This window comes from Chiloscyllium punctatum, chromosome 38, assembly GCF_047496795.1.
Source record: "Chiloscyllium punctatum isolate Juve2018m chromosome 38, sChiPun1.3, whole genome shotgun sequence".
In the NCBI taxonomy this organism is placed as follows: Eukaryota; Metazoa; Chordata; class Chondrichthyes; order Orectolobiformes; family Hemiscylliidae; genus Chiloscyllium; species Chiloscyllium punctatum.
This window is the reverse complement of record NC_092776.1, coordinates 34,962,322-34,976,636: the sequence shown is the minus strand read 5'-3', so window position 1 is coordinate 34,976,636 and position 14,315 is coordinate 34,962,322. Positions and strand designations below refer to the sequence as shown.

General features: G+C 42.1%; 1 protein-coding gene across 13 annotated transcripts in view; it reads right to left on the bottom strand.

Annotated features, from left to right (window-relative positions):
* ptprea (protein tyrosine phosphatase receptor type Ea) overlaps positions 1 to 14,315 on the bottom strand; it is a 273,287-nt gene that overhangs the window by 2,301 nt on the left and 256,671 nt on the right. For all 13 annotated transcript variants that reach the window (XM_072557608.1, XM_072557600.1, XM_072557603.1 and 10 more), the window contains 3 exons: positions 14,107 to 14,241; positions 13,226 to 13,351; positions 8,991 to 9,142 (listed from right to left, as the gene is read on the bottom strand). In XM_072557608.1, coding sequence (XP_072413709.1) covers positions 8,991 to 9,142; positions 13,226 to 13,351; positions 14,107 to 14,241 — 413 coding nt within the window. The remainder of the gene's footprint in view (positions 1 to 8,990; positions 9,143 to 13,225; positions 13,352 to 14,106; positions 14,242 to 14,315) is intronic.

The window sequence follows — 14,315 nt, the reverse complement described above, 5'->3', positions numbered from 1 at the left end:
ACTCCACACAGACAGTCAGCCTAGGTTGGAATCGAACTCGGGTCCCTGGTGAGGCAGCAGTGCTAATCACTGAACCTCTGTGATCAAAATAAATGATGATCTTGATATGACCCTATCCAGTGGGAGACTCAGAAACTATACAAGTTAGATCCCAAAAAAGGATTTTAACTGTGGAAGAACTATAACTTTCCCCCCTAGATGGAGAACAGTTGGTGGATAAAGAAGTCAAATGTAAATTGAAAGCAGGAGAGAGGCAACCATTTTCTTATGATATAAAGGCAAGCAGCTCTGGAAATATTTAGTATATCTGGCAGCATCTGTGGAGAGAAGCATGGGTTTATTTTTCAGGTAAATGACCTCTTATCAGAATAGTTCTCAATTGATTTGCTCCACTTCTCAAATTGGCAGCCACCAAAGTTTTGCCTTGAGGCTTTAGAAAAACTTTCATTCCGTGCTAGACCATGGAGAGTGAAGGACTCCTGGGAGAATACAGGGAAAATGAAGACCCTGATGTGGCAAGAGTGCCCTTGATTCCCTTGATGGAGGATGCTTCCAAAGATAATGGGAAAACTGTGGAGAAAGATGGCATGGAGACTCCTACTGTGCCTGGAATAACAGCAATATCAGCATCCCAGAATCAACACTGAAGCTGTCACTTCTCAGCTCCTAATAAATACAAAAATAGCAGCAGGGATCTACAGCAGTAAAGTCTTTAAAGATTATCTCAGAGCTCACATACCTCTCAGGCCTTTATGCACAAGAGGAAATAGACTATACTCTGACTGCATCCAAGTCAAGGCAAATGGCATGAGTCAATGGGAGCTTAAGATTCCTAAAGAGCATCTGATCACGAGGAAGGAATTGGCAAAGCTGTTTACCAACACCCATCGCACAGGCACCACTCCAAGCAACTGACCTATTGTCCTGCTCTCAATAACAGCTTGTCCTGGAGTGTCACCTGCTGAACAGACCGATTCCCATGTAGGAAACCACAGTGCCTCTCTACCCCAGTAGGCTGTTGTTCTGAGCAGATCATGATACAGACTTCACATATTGAGGTCAGTTTCCAAAAAGGCCTGAAGATAGGATCCACCTTTGTTGACATATCTGGCCCAGATGACATACAGTGTGGCACACAGACATGCTGCTGAAACCTTTCAAATCCGTCAGCTGTGTGCAAACCCTACAATTAATCAACTTCATAATCAGCAACTTTCAGTTCTGTATGGAGCTTGGAGATCAAATCTGCTGCCCATGCATAACCAACAAGGATCAGCCCTCATATCAACTTTCTTCAACATAAATATCACTGACCTCCCTTCCAGAAGGTTACAGCTCTTGACCTATGCTAACAAACTGACACAGGCTGACAAACTTCATAACATTGAGATGACACTGAAGATCTATGTTCTCTTTAAACCTACCTCAGAAAATGAGAACTTGGACCAAATCTGACAGGACTACCATTACAGAAAACAGTTTAACATCCAATTCTATGACTGACTGCTTGTAAACACCCCAATGCCAAAATACATTGATATCACTCTTGTCTGTACATTGGCCTACCAGCAACACCTCTAGAACACTGGAGCCAAAGTCAAAACAAAAATAAATCCCAGCCCTGCCAAGTTTTTACCATCTCCCCCAATCTCCCCCTCACTGAGGATGAATGATCAGTCCTCAGTACAGGTCTAACCTTCACCCCACTACGCTCCCAGGTCAATGAATTCCACATGCGTTGCAACATTGAACCTTTCTTCTGCCACCTCCACACTTACTTTTTCCATTGGGATGCCCACCCATTCTCAGAGGACCCATTCTCCCACCTCCAAAATACTCCATCCACTTGGATACTCCGTCCTGGTCTGTTACCTGCCCTTGACCTCCAACTGCCGCTGTGACATTGACTGCCTCAATCTGTCCACCCCTCTCACCCACTCCAACCACTCACTCTCCCAAAGCGCAGCCCTCCATTGCCCCAGCAGACAAGTGGGGGGCAGTGGTAGTTTGGCGCTACCACATGGACACCTCCTCCTACTGCCCCATCGACCATGACCTCACCTCCCTTTACCAAACCATCATCGCCCAGATCATCCATAACCTCATCACCTCAGGGGATCTCCCATCCACAGCCTCCAACCTCAGGCCTGGAACCCTGCTCCACCCGGTTCTATCTCCTACCAAGAATTCACAAACCTGACTGCCCCAGTTGACCTATTGTCTCCATTTGGTCCTTCCCCATCGAACTTATCTCTCATATCTTGACACCATCCTGTCCCCCTTGGACCAGGATCTCCCCACATACATTCGGGACACTACCCATGCCCTCCATCTCATCCATGACTTTTGTTTCTCCGGCCCCTAATGCCTCATCTTCACCATGGAAATCCAGTCTCTGCACACATCTGTTCGCTAGGGCAAAGGTGTCCTTTGATTCTTCTTCTCCTGCCAACCTAATCAGGACCCCTTCACTGACACATTCATTCAATTTGGAACTGGTCCTCACCCTCAACAACTTCTCCTTCGAATCCTCCCACTTCCTTCAGACCAAATGGGTATCCATGGGCAGCCGCATGGGCCCCAGCTATGCCTGCCTCATCGTCGCATACGCACCAAACAATCCTACCGCACCATGGCGAATCACTTCAATACCACCCCCACCCCCCTCACTCCACCAAGTCCTGGGCCTCCTCCACCACCAAATCCAAGCCACCTAATGACTGGAGGAAGAATGCCTCATCTTCCAACTTGGGACCTCCAACCACACAGTGTTAACATTAACTTCACCAGTTTCCTCATCTCTCCTCCCCCAACTCATCCTAGAGCCAACCCTTCAACTCAGCACTGCCCTGTTGAACTGTCTTACCTGTCCATCTTCCTTTCTATCTATCTGCTCCACCCTCCCCTCTGAACTATCACCATCAGCCCCCAACTGCAACTACTTTACCCCACCCCATTCTCCTATTCATCTCTCAGCCCCCTTCCTCCTCCCACATTCTTGATGAAGGGCTTATACCTGAAATGTTAACTCTCCTGCTCCTCGGATGCTGCCTGACCTGTTGGGCTTTTCCAATGCCATTCTTTTCGACTATGAAAATGAATCTAACAAGGAAGATGAAGAAGTGGTGGTGGTGGTGGGGGGGGTGGGGGTGGGGGGGGGGGGTCACGTGGGGGAGCAGAGCTCTCACACTGGACTGCGTCACTCATCCTGGTCGACCCAGGAGAACAGTAGTGGCCTTCAACCTGGCTCAGGAGTTGCCACCCAAACATAATAGGTATGCACCTCCAGGAAACCATCACAGTTATTTCCAAGATGTTAAGACCAACACAACTTGAGTAGCTTCCTGGGCCAGCAATTATGAACCTCCTGATATCTATAAGGACAACATGCTCTTCAAAAAAACATTCCTGGCTGACAGCCAACAAAGGACACCTATTGACACAGGTCCTTAAAAATAACTGAAAATCCTACACACTGTTTTGTAATCCCACAGTCACTAACAGAACATAGTCCACACCCTACAAACTGATGAATCGCCCACCTCTTGATGGCGTGCTTCTTGGTTAACTGTAACCATCACCAACTACAACCTGATAACTAACCCAAGCAGTGAAGTCCCACATTTCAATCTTCTCCTGAAAATCTTTTAAAAACACACACAGTTACTAGAGGACAGGTCAGGGAAGATGTGGACACTTGCTCTACATCTTCTACATAAGGAATAGTGCAAATTATGACTATGGTCATTGAAGTCAGACCATTGGCCACACACTGAACTTCTGCTTTGAGAAATGTATTGCTAATGGCATCACAACTATTCACATTACCCCAGCTGAGGATGTTTTTATGGATTATTAATCTTGAGTACAAATGTAACTGACTTGTTCAGCCATATGAAGAATTTAACAAAAATGAAATCTTTCCTTCGTGGAGTCAGGAGTCACTATCCATGGCCTCTCTTCTCTTGACTTTTGTAAAAAAAACCTGCAAATTATGAGTTAGTTTTTGACATCTACAGAGCTGTGCTTTACATCTTTGTGATATATACCACTGGATTTGATGCTATGGAATAGAAACTGAATGCTGCAACAACAAAATATTGACAGTCATTTTAAGCAAAGAATGACACTTGGGAAAAATGATGCATGAATGGAAAAATAAAGACTACATTAAAAACTAAAACACTATTGTGATTATAGCCAAACTTCACCAGTGATTTAGAGAATGCTAAATCCTTTAAAAGCAAACATGAGAGAAAATATTCCCACTTGACATAGTAAAACTTTGAATGCCACTTGATTTTCTAGAATTAATAAGTAATGGCTCTTAACATTACTCTTTCTTGCTGCTGACCCAATGGAAATTGTGGATTTAGTGCATTAACAAATGCTTTAAACAATGTTAGTGTCTACATTTGTCTTGTGCTAATTGATTCTCAATCCTAGCATTTAGTAAATTAATCCTAGGGGAACAATGCCACAATAAATTAACTACAGCTTACTCTTGTACTTTGTGCTGTCAACTGAGGTCAAATAAGACCTGATTTTCTGAAATCCATCCAATATATTTCAATGTGAATCATGCAACTTCTGCCCTTTCAATCACTTTTCATCCCAAGTAAACTTACCCCTTGGGGCAGATTTCATACTGATCAGTGGTAGAGCCAATGGGCTCATCAACACTTCCCAAATTGATTTAAAGGTGGTTTAATTCAAGCAAAAGTGGCTAACTAATTTACTCACACATTTTTAGATTCCTGATTGCAATTGCTCTGCTGAGAGAGTCTGACGTGAACAGCAGACAGCACGGAGGACAACCCCACTTAATCTTACAATTTTTACCCTACACCTTATGGGTTTGGAGGCAGTATAAGCAAGCCAAGATTTCTTGTATAATTAGCTCATTTTGCAGCAAAATGCTGGCATTGTGTATAGTCGGTCATGCAGCAACTGGAGTGAGGGAACAGCATTAATGGACTGTACTTTCCAATGGGCACTGTCACTATACAGGTTTGCACATGCTCCTTGTCATGAGCACGCTCATTGTCATCAACCTTTGAGAAGCAGTGTCTGAGGGGGCTGGGGAGGACGATACATTGATAACATTCATGGACAACTGTGAAAGCTAGTGAAGCAGCTTTTAAGCAAGTGTGCAGACAGAGAAAGATGGGCAAGTGAAGGACAAATGGGTAGGTCTGTGATAAGGTACAAGACAGCAGATATTAAACAACAAAAGGGATGATGGTGGAAGACAAAGAAACAAAAGATGGGTTGAGAAGAAAAGGAAACGGCAATAACAAAATCATAAGCCATCACTCAAAGAAAATGGTTAAACTTTCAATTTGCTGAACTTAATGTCATATCTGGAAGGTGATAAAGTGCTTCATTTTTACACAGACTTACTATTCTGGATCCTAGATACAAGTCAGCTTGTGCATTGCTACCATAGAGATAACATAAACAATAGAAATATATCACCCAGTTTATGCTGTCTATCCTTGGTGTTCAATGTTGCTGTGCGCAGCCAGGGAGAGGTGAACTTTGAAATCAAAAGAACCAAAAACATACTACAATTAATGACAGAGCTGGTGGCTTTGATTTTATAGCCCCTTCTCAGGAATTATACAGGAGAATGATATTCAGGCATGACCAGGTCTCCAGCATGAGGTCCGCTTTGTCATTCTCAACTCTAAGCCTGTGCAATGAGTACCAATAAGTTATATAATCATCGGAAAGGCATCACTGCTCAGCATAATCCCATCTTTATGTCATCTGCAAATGTGTGCTTTTCACTTTGCCCTTGATCTTGCATTCAGTGAGAAGAGGAAACCAAAGTGTTATTTTGTTGAGGCAAGTATATTCACTTCAACCATGTCCAGTCAATAGACTACCAATTGAAAATGAGACTCTCCTGATCTGCAAGATCTCAATACCAATATCAGGTGTGATTCAGGTGATATCACTCTCAGCATCACTGGGGTACCATGTTGGCTCAGTGTTTAGCACTGCTGCCTCACAGCACCAGGGACCCAGGTTCAATTCCAGCCTTGGGTGACTGTGTGAAGTTTGCACATTCTCCATGTATCTGTGTGGGTTTCTACTGGGTGCTCCAGTTCCCTCCCATAGTCCAAAGATGCACAGGCTAGGTGGATTGGCCATGCTAAATTAGCAATATTGTCCAGGGATGCACAGGCTAGGTGGACTAGCCATCAGAAATGCATGGTTACAGGGATAGAATAGGAAGGTGAGTTTGGTGTGAAGCTCTTCGGAGGGTTGGTGTGGCTTTGAAGGGCTGAATGGCCTGCATCCACACTATAGGGATCCTATGATTAACCTTGCAGTGAGAATTGTGGGTTCAACTCCCATTCCAGGGCTTGAACAATAAAATCAAAACTGACACGTGATGAAAGGTGTGTGATTTCTTTGAAAAAATAAATTTTTGAAAAGAGTTTAAATTTCAAACTAATGGCACATGGGTGTTGGTGTTTCTTTTTGTGAAGCATTTTAATAATTAACTTGCTCAGTCTTGTAGAAATCAATATACTAACCATCAGTATGCGTTTGGCAGCTGAAGACTTAGGGCCTCTTGGAGAGTTCATGGAAGTTTGTTTACATTGTGTGGTTTTACCACATGAGTGAGATAGCATTGATAGCATTACTTTTGTTTTAAGCTTAGAGATGAGAAAATGTTTCATTCAGTTTGAAGGGACCTGAATGAAGTCAGAAGTACGAATAGGTTCTCCAAAAAACCAAGTTTGTTCAGAGCAGTTAAGGGTACGGTTACCTCAGAGCAAGATTGGTACACTGCAAAAACTTCTGGACCACAAGTTCTTGGTTAGAACTCTGCAGATAGTTAAACAATCGATAAAGTCTGAACTCTCAGTTGTTGATGGATCAAGGGAAAGGCCTTGGTCCTCTAGGGACTAGAATTGGAAAGAAGCAGTTAAGTCAAACATCTGGATTTAATAGGGAAAAAAATACACCCTTGAATTTTGAGTAGCTTAAAGTGATGGTGTTGGAGAATTCATGGTCCTCATCTTCCCATGTGATTTGAAACCTTTCAAAACTTTCTCAAGGGCAATGAGGGACAGACAGTAAATGCTGACCAGCCAGCAACTCCCACGTCCCATGAATGAATGAAAAAAATACTTTGACATATTTGGAAACACAGCTTCCTTTGTTTTATTTTTCTTTATTTCTCTTCTGTAGTTAACTTCCGTTTTATTGTTAAAACTGAATCTGCAGCCTTGTGTATTTATGTTTCAGTGAAAGGTCGCCACTTTCAATAAAAAAGGAGCAGAATATGATGCAGATTTCATTCTGGAATGTCAGTAGTAGCATTATTTGGGATCATAACACTCCAGTAAAATGGTGAGGGAGTGTTACTCTGCCAGAGATGTTACCTTTTGGATGGGCAAAAACATAGAAAATACGAAGAGTAGGTCATCCAGTCCTTCAAACCAGCTCAGTCATTCAGTGCAATCATGGCTGATCATCCAACTCAGCATACCTTTTGATCCCTTTAACCCTATAACGCTTTCCTGAAAGCATTTAATGTTGTCGCCTCAACTGCTTTCCATGGCAGAGAATTTCACAGGCTCACCACTCTCTGTTGAAGAAATATCTCCTCATTTCAGTCCCAAATGGCCTACTTCACATCTTTATTGGTTCCGAACTCGCCAGTCATTGGGAATATCTTTTTGTGTTTACTCTATTTAGTTTCTTTCGAATTTGATAGATTCCTATGAGATTACCCCTCATTCTTCCAAATATGAATCAAGTCCTAATGGAACCAGTCTCTCTTAATATTTCAATCCTGCCATCCTAGGAATCGGCCTGGTAAACCTTTATTGCACTCCCTCCATATTCAGAACATCTTTCACTCAGATACAGAGAACAAAATTGCACACAATACTCCAGGCGGGGTCTCACCAAGTCCCTGTACAATTATAGCAAGACATCCCTAATCAAATCCTCTTGCTATGAAGGCCAACATACCATTTGCCTTCTTTATCACCCATTGCACCTACATGCTTACTTTTGGTGACTAGTGCACAAAGACACTCAGATCACGTTGCGCCTTCCCCATTCCATAAAACTAGGAGCAGAAATAAGCCATTCAAGCCCTTAGAGCCTGCTCTGCCATTCAATCATGGCTGATATGTTTCTCAACCCCATTCTCCTGCCTTCTCCATGTAACCCTTGGTCCCCTTACTAATCAAGAACCTATCTCAGTCTCAAATACACTCATGACTAAGCCTCCACAGTCCTCTGTGGCAATAACTTCCACAGATCAACTACCCTCTGGTGCAGAATGTCCTCCTCATCTGCATTCTAAAGGGTCACCCCTAGACTCTGAGGCTGTGCCCTTCTGCTTAGTGCGAAACATCTTCTCCACATCTACTCTATCCAGTCCTCTCAGTATTCTGAGAGTTTCAATCAGATCCCTCCTCATCGTTCTAAAGACCACTGAGTACAGACCCAGAGTCTTCAACTGCTCCTCAGATAACAAGCCCTTTATGCTTGGCATCATTCTTATAAGTCTCCCCAGATCCCCTCCAAGGCCAGCACATCCTTCCTTACAATATTCCAGATGAGGTCTGACCAGGTTCTTATACAGCCTCAGCAGTACATTTCCGCTTTTGTATTCTAGTCCTCTTGAAGTTAATGTTAAAGGTGGGAGATAAATACAAATCTTTCCTTTCCAATATATTGCAGAAAGCATTCACTGTCTGGACTGGGTGCTGGTACTGCTGGACAGGGAGCCTTACACTACAGCTACACACAGCAGAAAATAACAGCCACGTTGCTCACAAGTGGTTGTTCATTAATAACTAGAAACTTGTCTGACTTCCTAATGGGTACAGATGGCGTGCAATGCTTCCTACCGACAGCGCCAACCGATCAAATTAGCATTTCTGAGTCAAGACTATACATCAGAAAGGATGCTATCAATTTTATAACTACTTGTATATTGTAAAATGAAATACCTGCAGTGCACTATGATTGGATGATTGCCGGACTGTTGTTGCTGTCTCTGGACGGCTGCAATCAGGTCTATCATTCCTTTCCCTTCCACTGGAATGCCAATCTCAGGCCAGCCATGAAAGTGGAACTGTCGAACTATCCTGCCCTTGTTTTCCTGCATTTTAATTGCAATGTTATAGTTTTGTTTTCAATTAAATGGGTATTGGTTCTCCATTAGATCAGCAAAACATCTTAACAAAACCTAGAAATACAAAATACTCTCAGCTGCAGACACTACTGTGCTGCATGTTAATGTTGTGGTCAAATATTTGCTGTTTGGCAGTTCATATTTTAATATATCTCCCAACATCCTTTGTTTTGTGGCTTATGGAATGTAAGTATCACAATCACTACTTGAAATTATTGAAGGGAAACTTGCTGAGTACATGAGGGAGACAGGAGTTGATAAGGTGACACAAGGATGTGAGGAGTCAAAGGGCCAGGAAAAGAGAGTTAAGGGCACAATCAGATCAATCATGATCCTAGTGAATGGTGAAGTAGGCTCAAGGAACTTAAAAAGTCCTAATCCTGCTCTTATTTCTTATGATGCTTTTTGTGAAACACCAAGTCCAGTATTGGCAGTTTGGGCCGAATGGTCTATTACTGCAATTTCTATAACTGTCTATAGAAATGATGTCTATAACTGATGTGAAATGGAATATCATATCCTAACTGTACATTTTTTGAGACTCTTCATGGTAAAGTACAACAAGCACATGAAAAGGTTAACAGCAGTAGCTGATGCAACACCACAATTTCTAAATTTTTAACATATATAAAAAAGCTTTATCATTCTTCATGAAAGCTGGCCCTATAATGATACATTATTTGTTTCAATCTCTCACAACAGTTTTATCTATGAAATTTAGTTACACTAATTGTTCCAAGTTTATTTGAATCAACTTGCAGTCTACGTTATCTTTGGCTTCTTAGACTTTCACTGACATCATGTAAAATTGACCATTTGCTGTTGGGATTGCTGAAGGAACAATGATGAATTCCCCCCAAAAAACCTCCAAATTCAAAATTTTTTCTTGGTAATTCAAATCATCACAATGTGATGAGTAATGAAATAATGAACAGTAATGTGCATAAAATTTCTCATCCATTATGTTAGTGCTTTGCTAAACATAATACCGTTTTTTTCCCACATTAATCTGATAACTCATTTATTACTAATATTGAGGAGCAGGATTTCAATCGCTCTAGTCGTCTCACATAATCTCGGCTGACACCACCAAACAGTGCTCAGAGTACTGTGTCATCAGAGGTGCCTCATTCACATGTTTGGATAGTTTGGACAGATGCTTAAAAATTCTGTAAAACAATTAAAAGATCAGCAGGGAGTTCACTCAGTGTTTTAGACATTGGTATGCATTGTGGGAGCGAACTACAGCCTCTGATCCTTTCACTTTGTTTACTTTTGCTGGCTGTAAATAAAAGCTCTTTTTTGAGAATTGGCCAGCTGCTCACTTACGTGAGACATTTCCCTACTCACCCTTCCTATTGCAAGTTTCACAACATCCTTCCAAAGGTTCAGAAAAGATTTACAAGGATGTTGCCAGGGTTGGACGATTTGAGCTATGGGGAGAGGTTGGATGGGCTAGGGCTGTTTTCCCTGGAGCGTCGGAGGCTGAGGGGGTGACCTTGTAGAGGTTTACAAAATCATGAGGGGCATGGATAGGATAAATAGATGAAGTCTTTTCCCTGGGGTGGGGAGTCCAGAACTAGAGGGCATAGGTTTAGGGTGAGAGGGGGAAGATATAAAAGAGACTTAAGGGGCAACTTTTTCATGCAGAGGGTGGTACGTGTATGGAATGAGTCAGAGGAAATGGTGGAGGTTGGTACAATTACAACATTTAAAAGGCATCTGGATGGGTATATGAATAGAAAGGGTTTGGAGGCTTATGGGCCAGTTGCTGGCAGGTGGGATTATTTTGGGTTAGGATATCTGGTCGGTATGGACAAGTTGGACTGAAGGGGCTGTTTCTATGCTGTACATCTCTATGACTCTATGACAGCAACACAATGTCAAAAAGCATGGTGCTGGAAAAGCACAGCTGGTTAGGCAGCATCTGAAGAGCAGGAGAGTGGATGTTTCGAGCATAAGCTCTTCATCAGGAATAGTGACACGATGTGGTTGGCTAGTGGGCACCTGGGATAGAGTAGCGATGGCTTAGAAGGGTGTTCAGAGGACATATCATTATGGAAGGGTAAAGTGTGTAGTGTGATGGTTAAACAGAGACTAGGGGTGAGAGAACAGAGTTGGATGTGCGAGGGAGTGGCAGCCATGCTGGCGAGCAGTATGGCTTTGTGGATGGTGTCATAACGTTGTGAGTGAGAGACAACACTGGATTACCAACACTTGCCTGGGTGCGCAGAGGCCTTTTAAAGATGGTGCAGGTGCAAGGGATACTAGTTTTCTGGCTGATATCCTCTGATTTGTGGGTTGTTCCGGGAACAGCATATGGTTAGATGGAGATGGACGAGAGGAACGCCATACAAGTAGGGTAGGTAGTTAATGAGACAAGTTTGGTAACACAGAAGGAGAAATCACACTAGGCCTCACGCCAAAAATGCTCCAGAAAACTTGACACGACTGGCATTTAGCTTAAAAAAACACAAGATTCAGTGAATTGTGAGACCTGTCGGTATAGCTTTGAATTTCATGAGAATGTTGACTAGATTAGATTAGACTAGATTACTTACAGTGTGGAAACAGGCCCTTCGGCCCAACAAGTCCACACCGCCCTGCCGAAGCGTAACCCACCCATAACCCTACATCTACATCTACCCCTTACCTAACACTACAGGTAATTTAGCGTGGCCAATTCACCTGACCTGCACATCTTTGGACTGTGGGAGGAAACCGGAGCACCCGGAGGAAACCCACGCAGACACGGGGAGAACGTGCAAACTCCACACAGTCAGTCGCCTGAGGCGGGAATTGAACCCAGGTCTCTGGCGCTGTGAGGCAGCAGTGCTAACCACTGTGCCACCGTGTTCTGTCTTTTCTCCACCAAAGCCTGTGTGACATCAGATTGGAATTCAATACTTTATCACTAACCCTTGCAAAACCATAACCGTACACAACATCATACAGCAGAGTTTTACTTTTCCAGACAGTTGACTGATGAAGGCTATCCGTGAGTAAATTGGAATGGTCAGGTTTGAGGTAACAAAGGCGTGAATGAGGTTTTCAGCAGCAGGTAAGCAGACAGAGGGGTGGAAACAAGTGATGTGAAAGAAATGGATAGTTGAAGTAACAGCACAAATAGGAGGTTGAAACGTGGCATCAACTGTGAGGGAAAAAGCTTCATTCAGACTGTTGCCATGGTGAGAAAAACAGCAAGTAACCAGGGAAACAGAGTTTGGAGCAGGGACTAAAAACAACTTCAGTTTTTTAATATTTAATTGAAGGAAATTTCTGCTTATCTAGTACCAGAAGTCAGATAAGTAGTCTGATAATTTGTCAATGGTGATTTGAGGAAGGGATGTTTGGGTAGAGCTGAGTGTTTTTAACATGTGTGAAAACAACTCTGTGCTGTTGCATTATGTTGCCAAGGGGTAATGCATAGATGAGAAATTGGCATGACCCAAAAATAGATCCTGAGGGTTAATCACCCGTGGTAACAATGTCAGAGCAGGAAGAGAAGCAAATACATACGATTCTCTGGTTACAGTAAGAAACTGAGCGGTCAATTGTCTCAAAGGCTGCAGAAAGATGATAAAAGAATGAGGAGGAAAGGTTTACATTTTTTGCAGGATATAAATTTGTCATCACAACAACTATATTGGTACTGTGATAGGGGTGGAAATCTAATTTGAGGGATTCAAACATGGAGCTCTCGAGAAAGTAGGAATAGATTCATATTTGAGTCAGGTTGAGAGGAAATATTGACATAAGAATGGTAATTTGAAAGGATGACAGGGTCAAGATTTGTCTCTCCTGGATGTGGAAGAAGAAAACAATAAATGCCCTAAAAAAAAACAGTCGACTCCCTTGTGGGCAAACATCACCCAGTAACAAGTAACTCTGGGTCAGAGTTTTTTGAATTTGGGAGAGAAAACAAATTTGATTAAACTTAAAGCTTCAGTCTCCACCATGCAACCTAAAAATAGGCAAAGACGTGTCACTAGATTTAAAATAAAACAATAATAATCCATTATTTTAATATAAATCTGAAGCAACACATACTGTGGCGTTTGTGACAGTAAGGTCTCTGATACTGAAAGCGTCAGAAATATGGTCATTCTTCAGTTCTATTGTATACGTTCCATATGTTACAGTGCCCTCTGATGGCCAATACTGTGAACACTTTTCCTGCAAGAAGAATACAATAAGTTACTGCATGTTTTTAAATTATAGCAGAAAAATCCTACTGCAACATTTGCCATGTTAGGATACAGTACTGAAAAAATAATTTTTAATTGTCCTTTTAAGACCCCCACTGTGTGACTGGCTTCAGTGGTCGATGCAACTATGATGGTAGGCCTTTAAAGTTGTCTCAGGGTCCTAGCTAAGCACTGAGGCAACATTTAAACTGCTTAGCATTACAAACACCCCAAAGTGGTACTGAAGTGCGGATAAGCTCCTCAGCTGTAGCTCTCAGAAACTGAAGTAAGGGATCACACATCCCTATAAAGCATCTACAGCTGGGAATGGGTTGAATTAACCTGTTGAGAGCTGAATTCAGATACAATACGGATATATGGCTGAACTTCAGGCAAGTTACTAGTGACTATGTTACTGGCATATAAATAGGCTAAGTGTGTTAATTTAGAGCAAGGTTTTGTAAAATGTTGCAGTTAATCCATTTTTAAAATTCCAATTATTAAATTGCGCAGTTTATTTACTAAATTGATGTCAGGAAACAGTTTTAAATTATTATAATTCTTCCTCCTCATTGAATACTGAAAGACATTTGCAATTACAAAATAGATACATTTTCTGACATACAATGCATGTGAAGTCAGCAATGTTTGAATATTTTTCTGAACTTTTCAAGTTTGACTGCAATGAAAATACTTCATTTGATATATGCCCATTGTATTAAGTGTGATTCTATAGTATCGTACCTGCTCCCTTTCTCGAAGTTCTGTGAGCATCACAATGGTGTGAGATTTGCAATCCCAAACCATTCTCCAAAAATCCTCTACTGTATGTGGGATTGGACCTTGAGTAGCAATAAAATAATCCTTCTGCCGGTAACCCTGTAACAAAGCATTCAGTGATTTTAAAAAACTCAAAATAAATGAGCAAAAATGTGTGTGCAAACTGTGCAAGT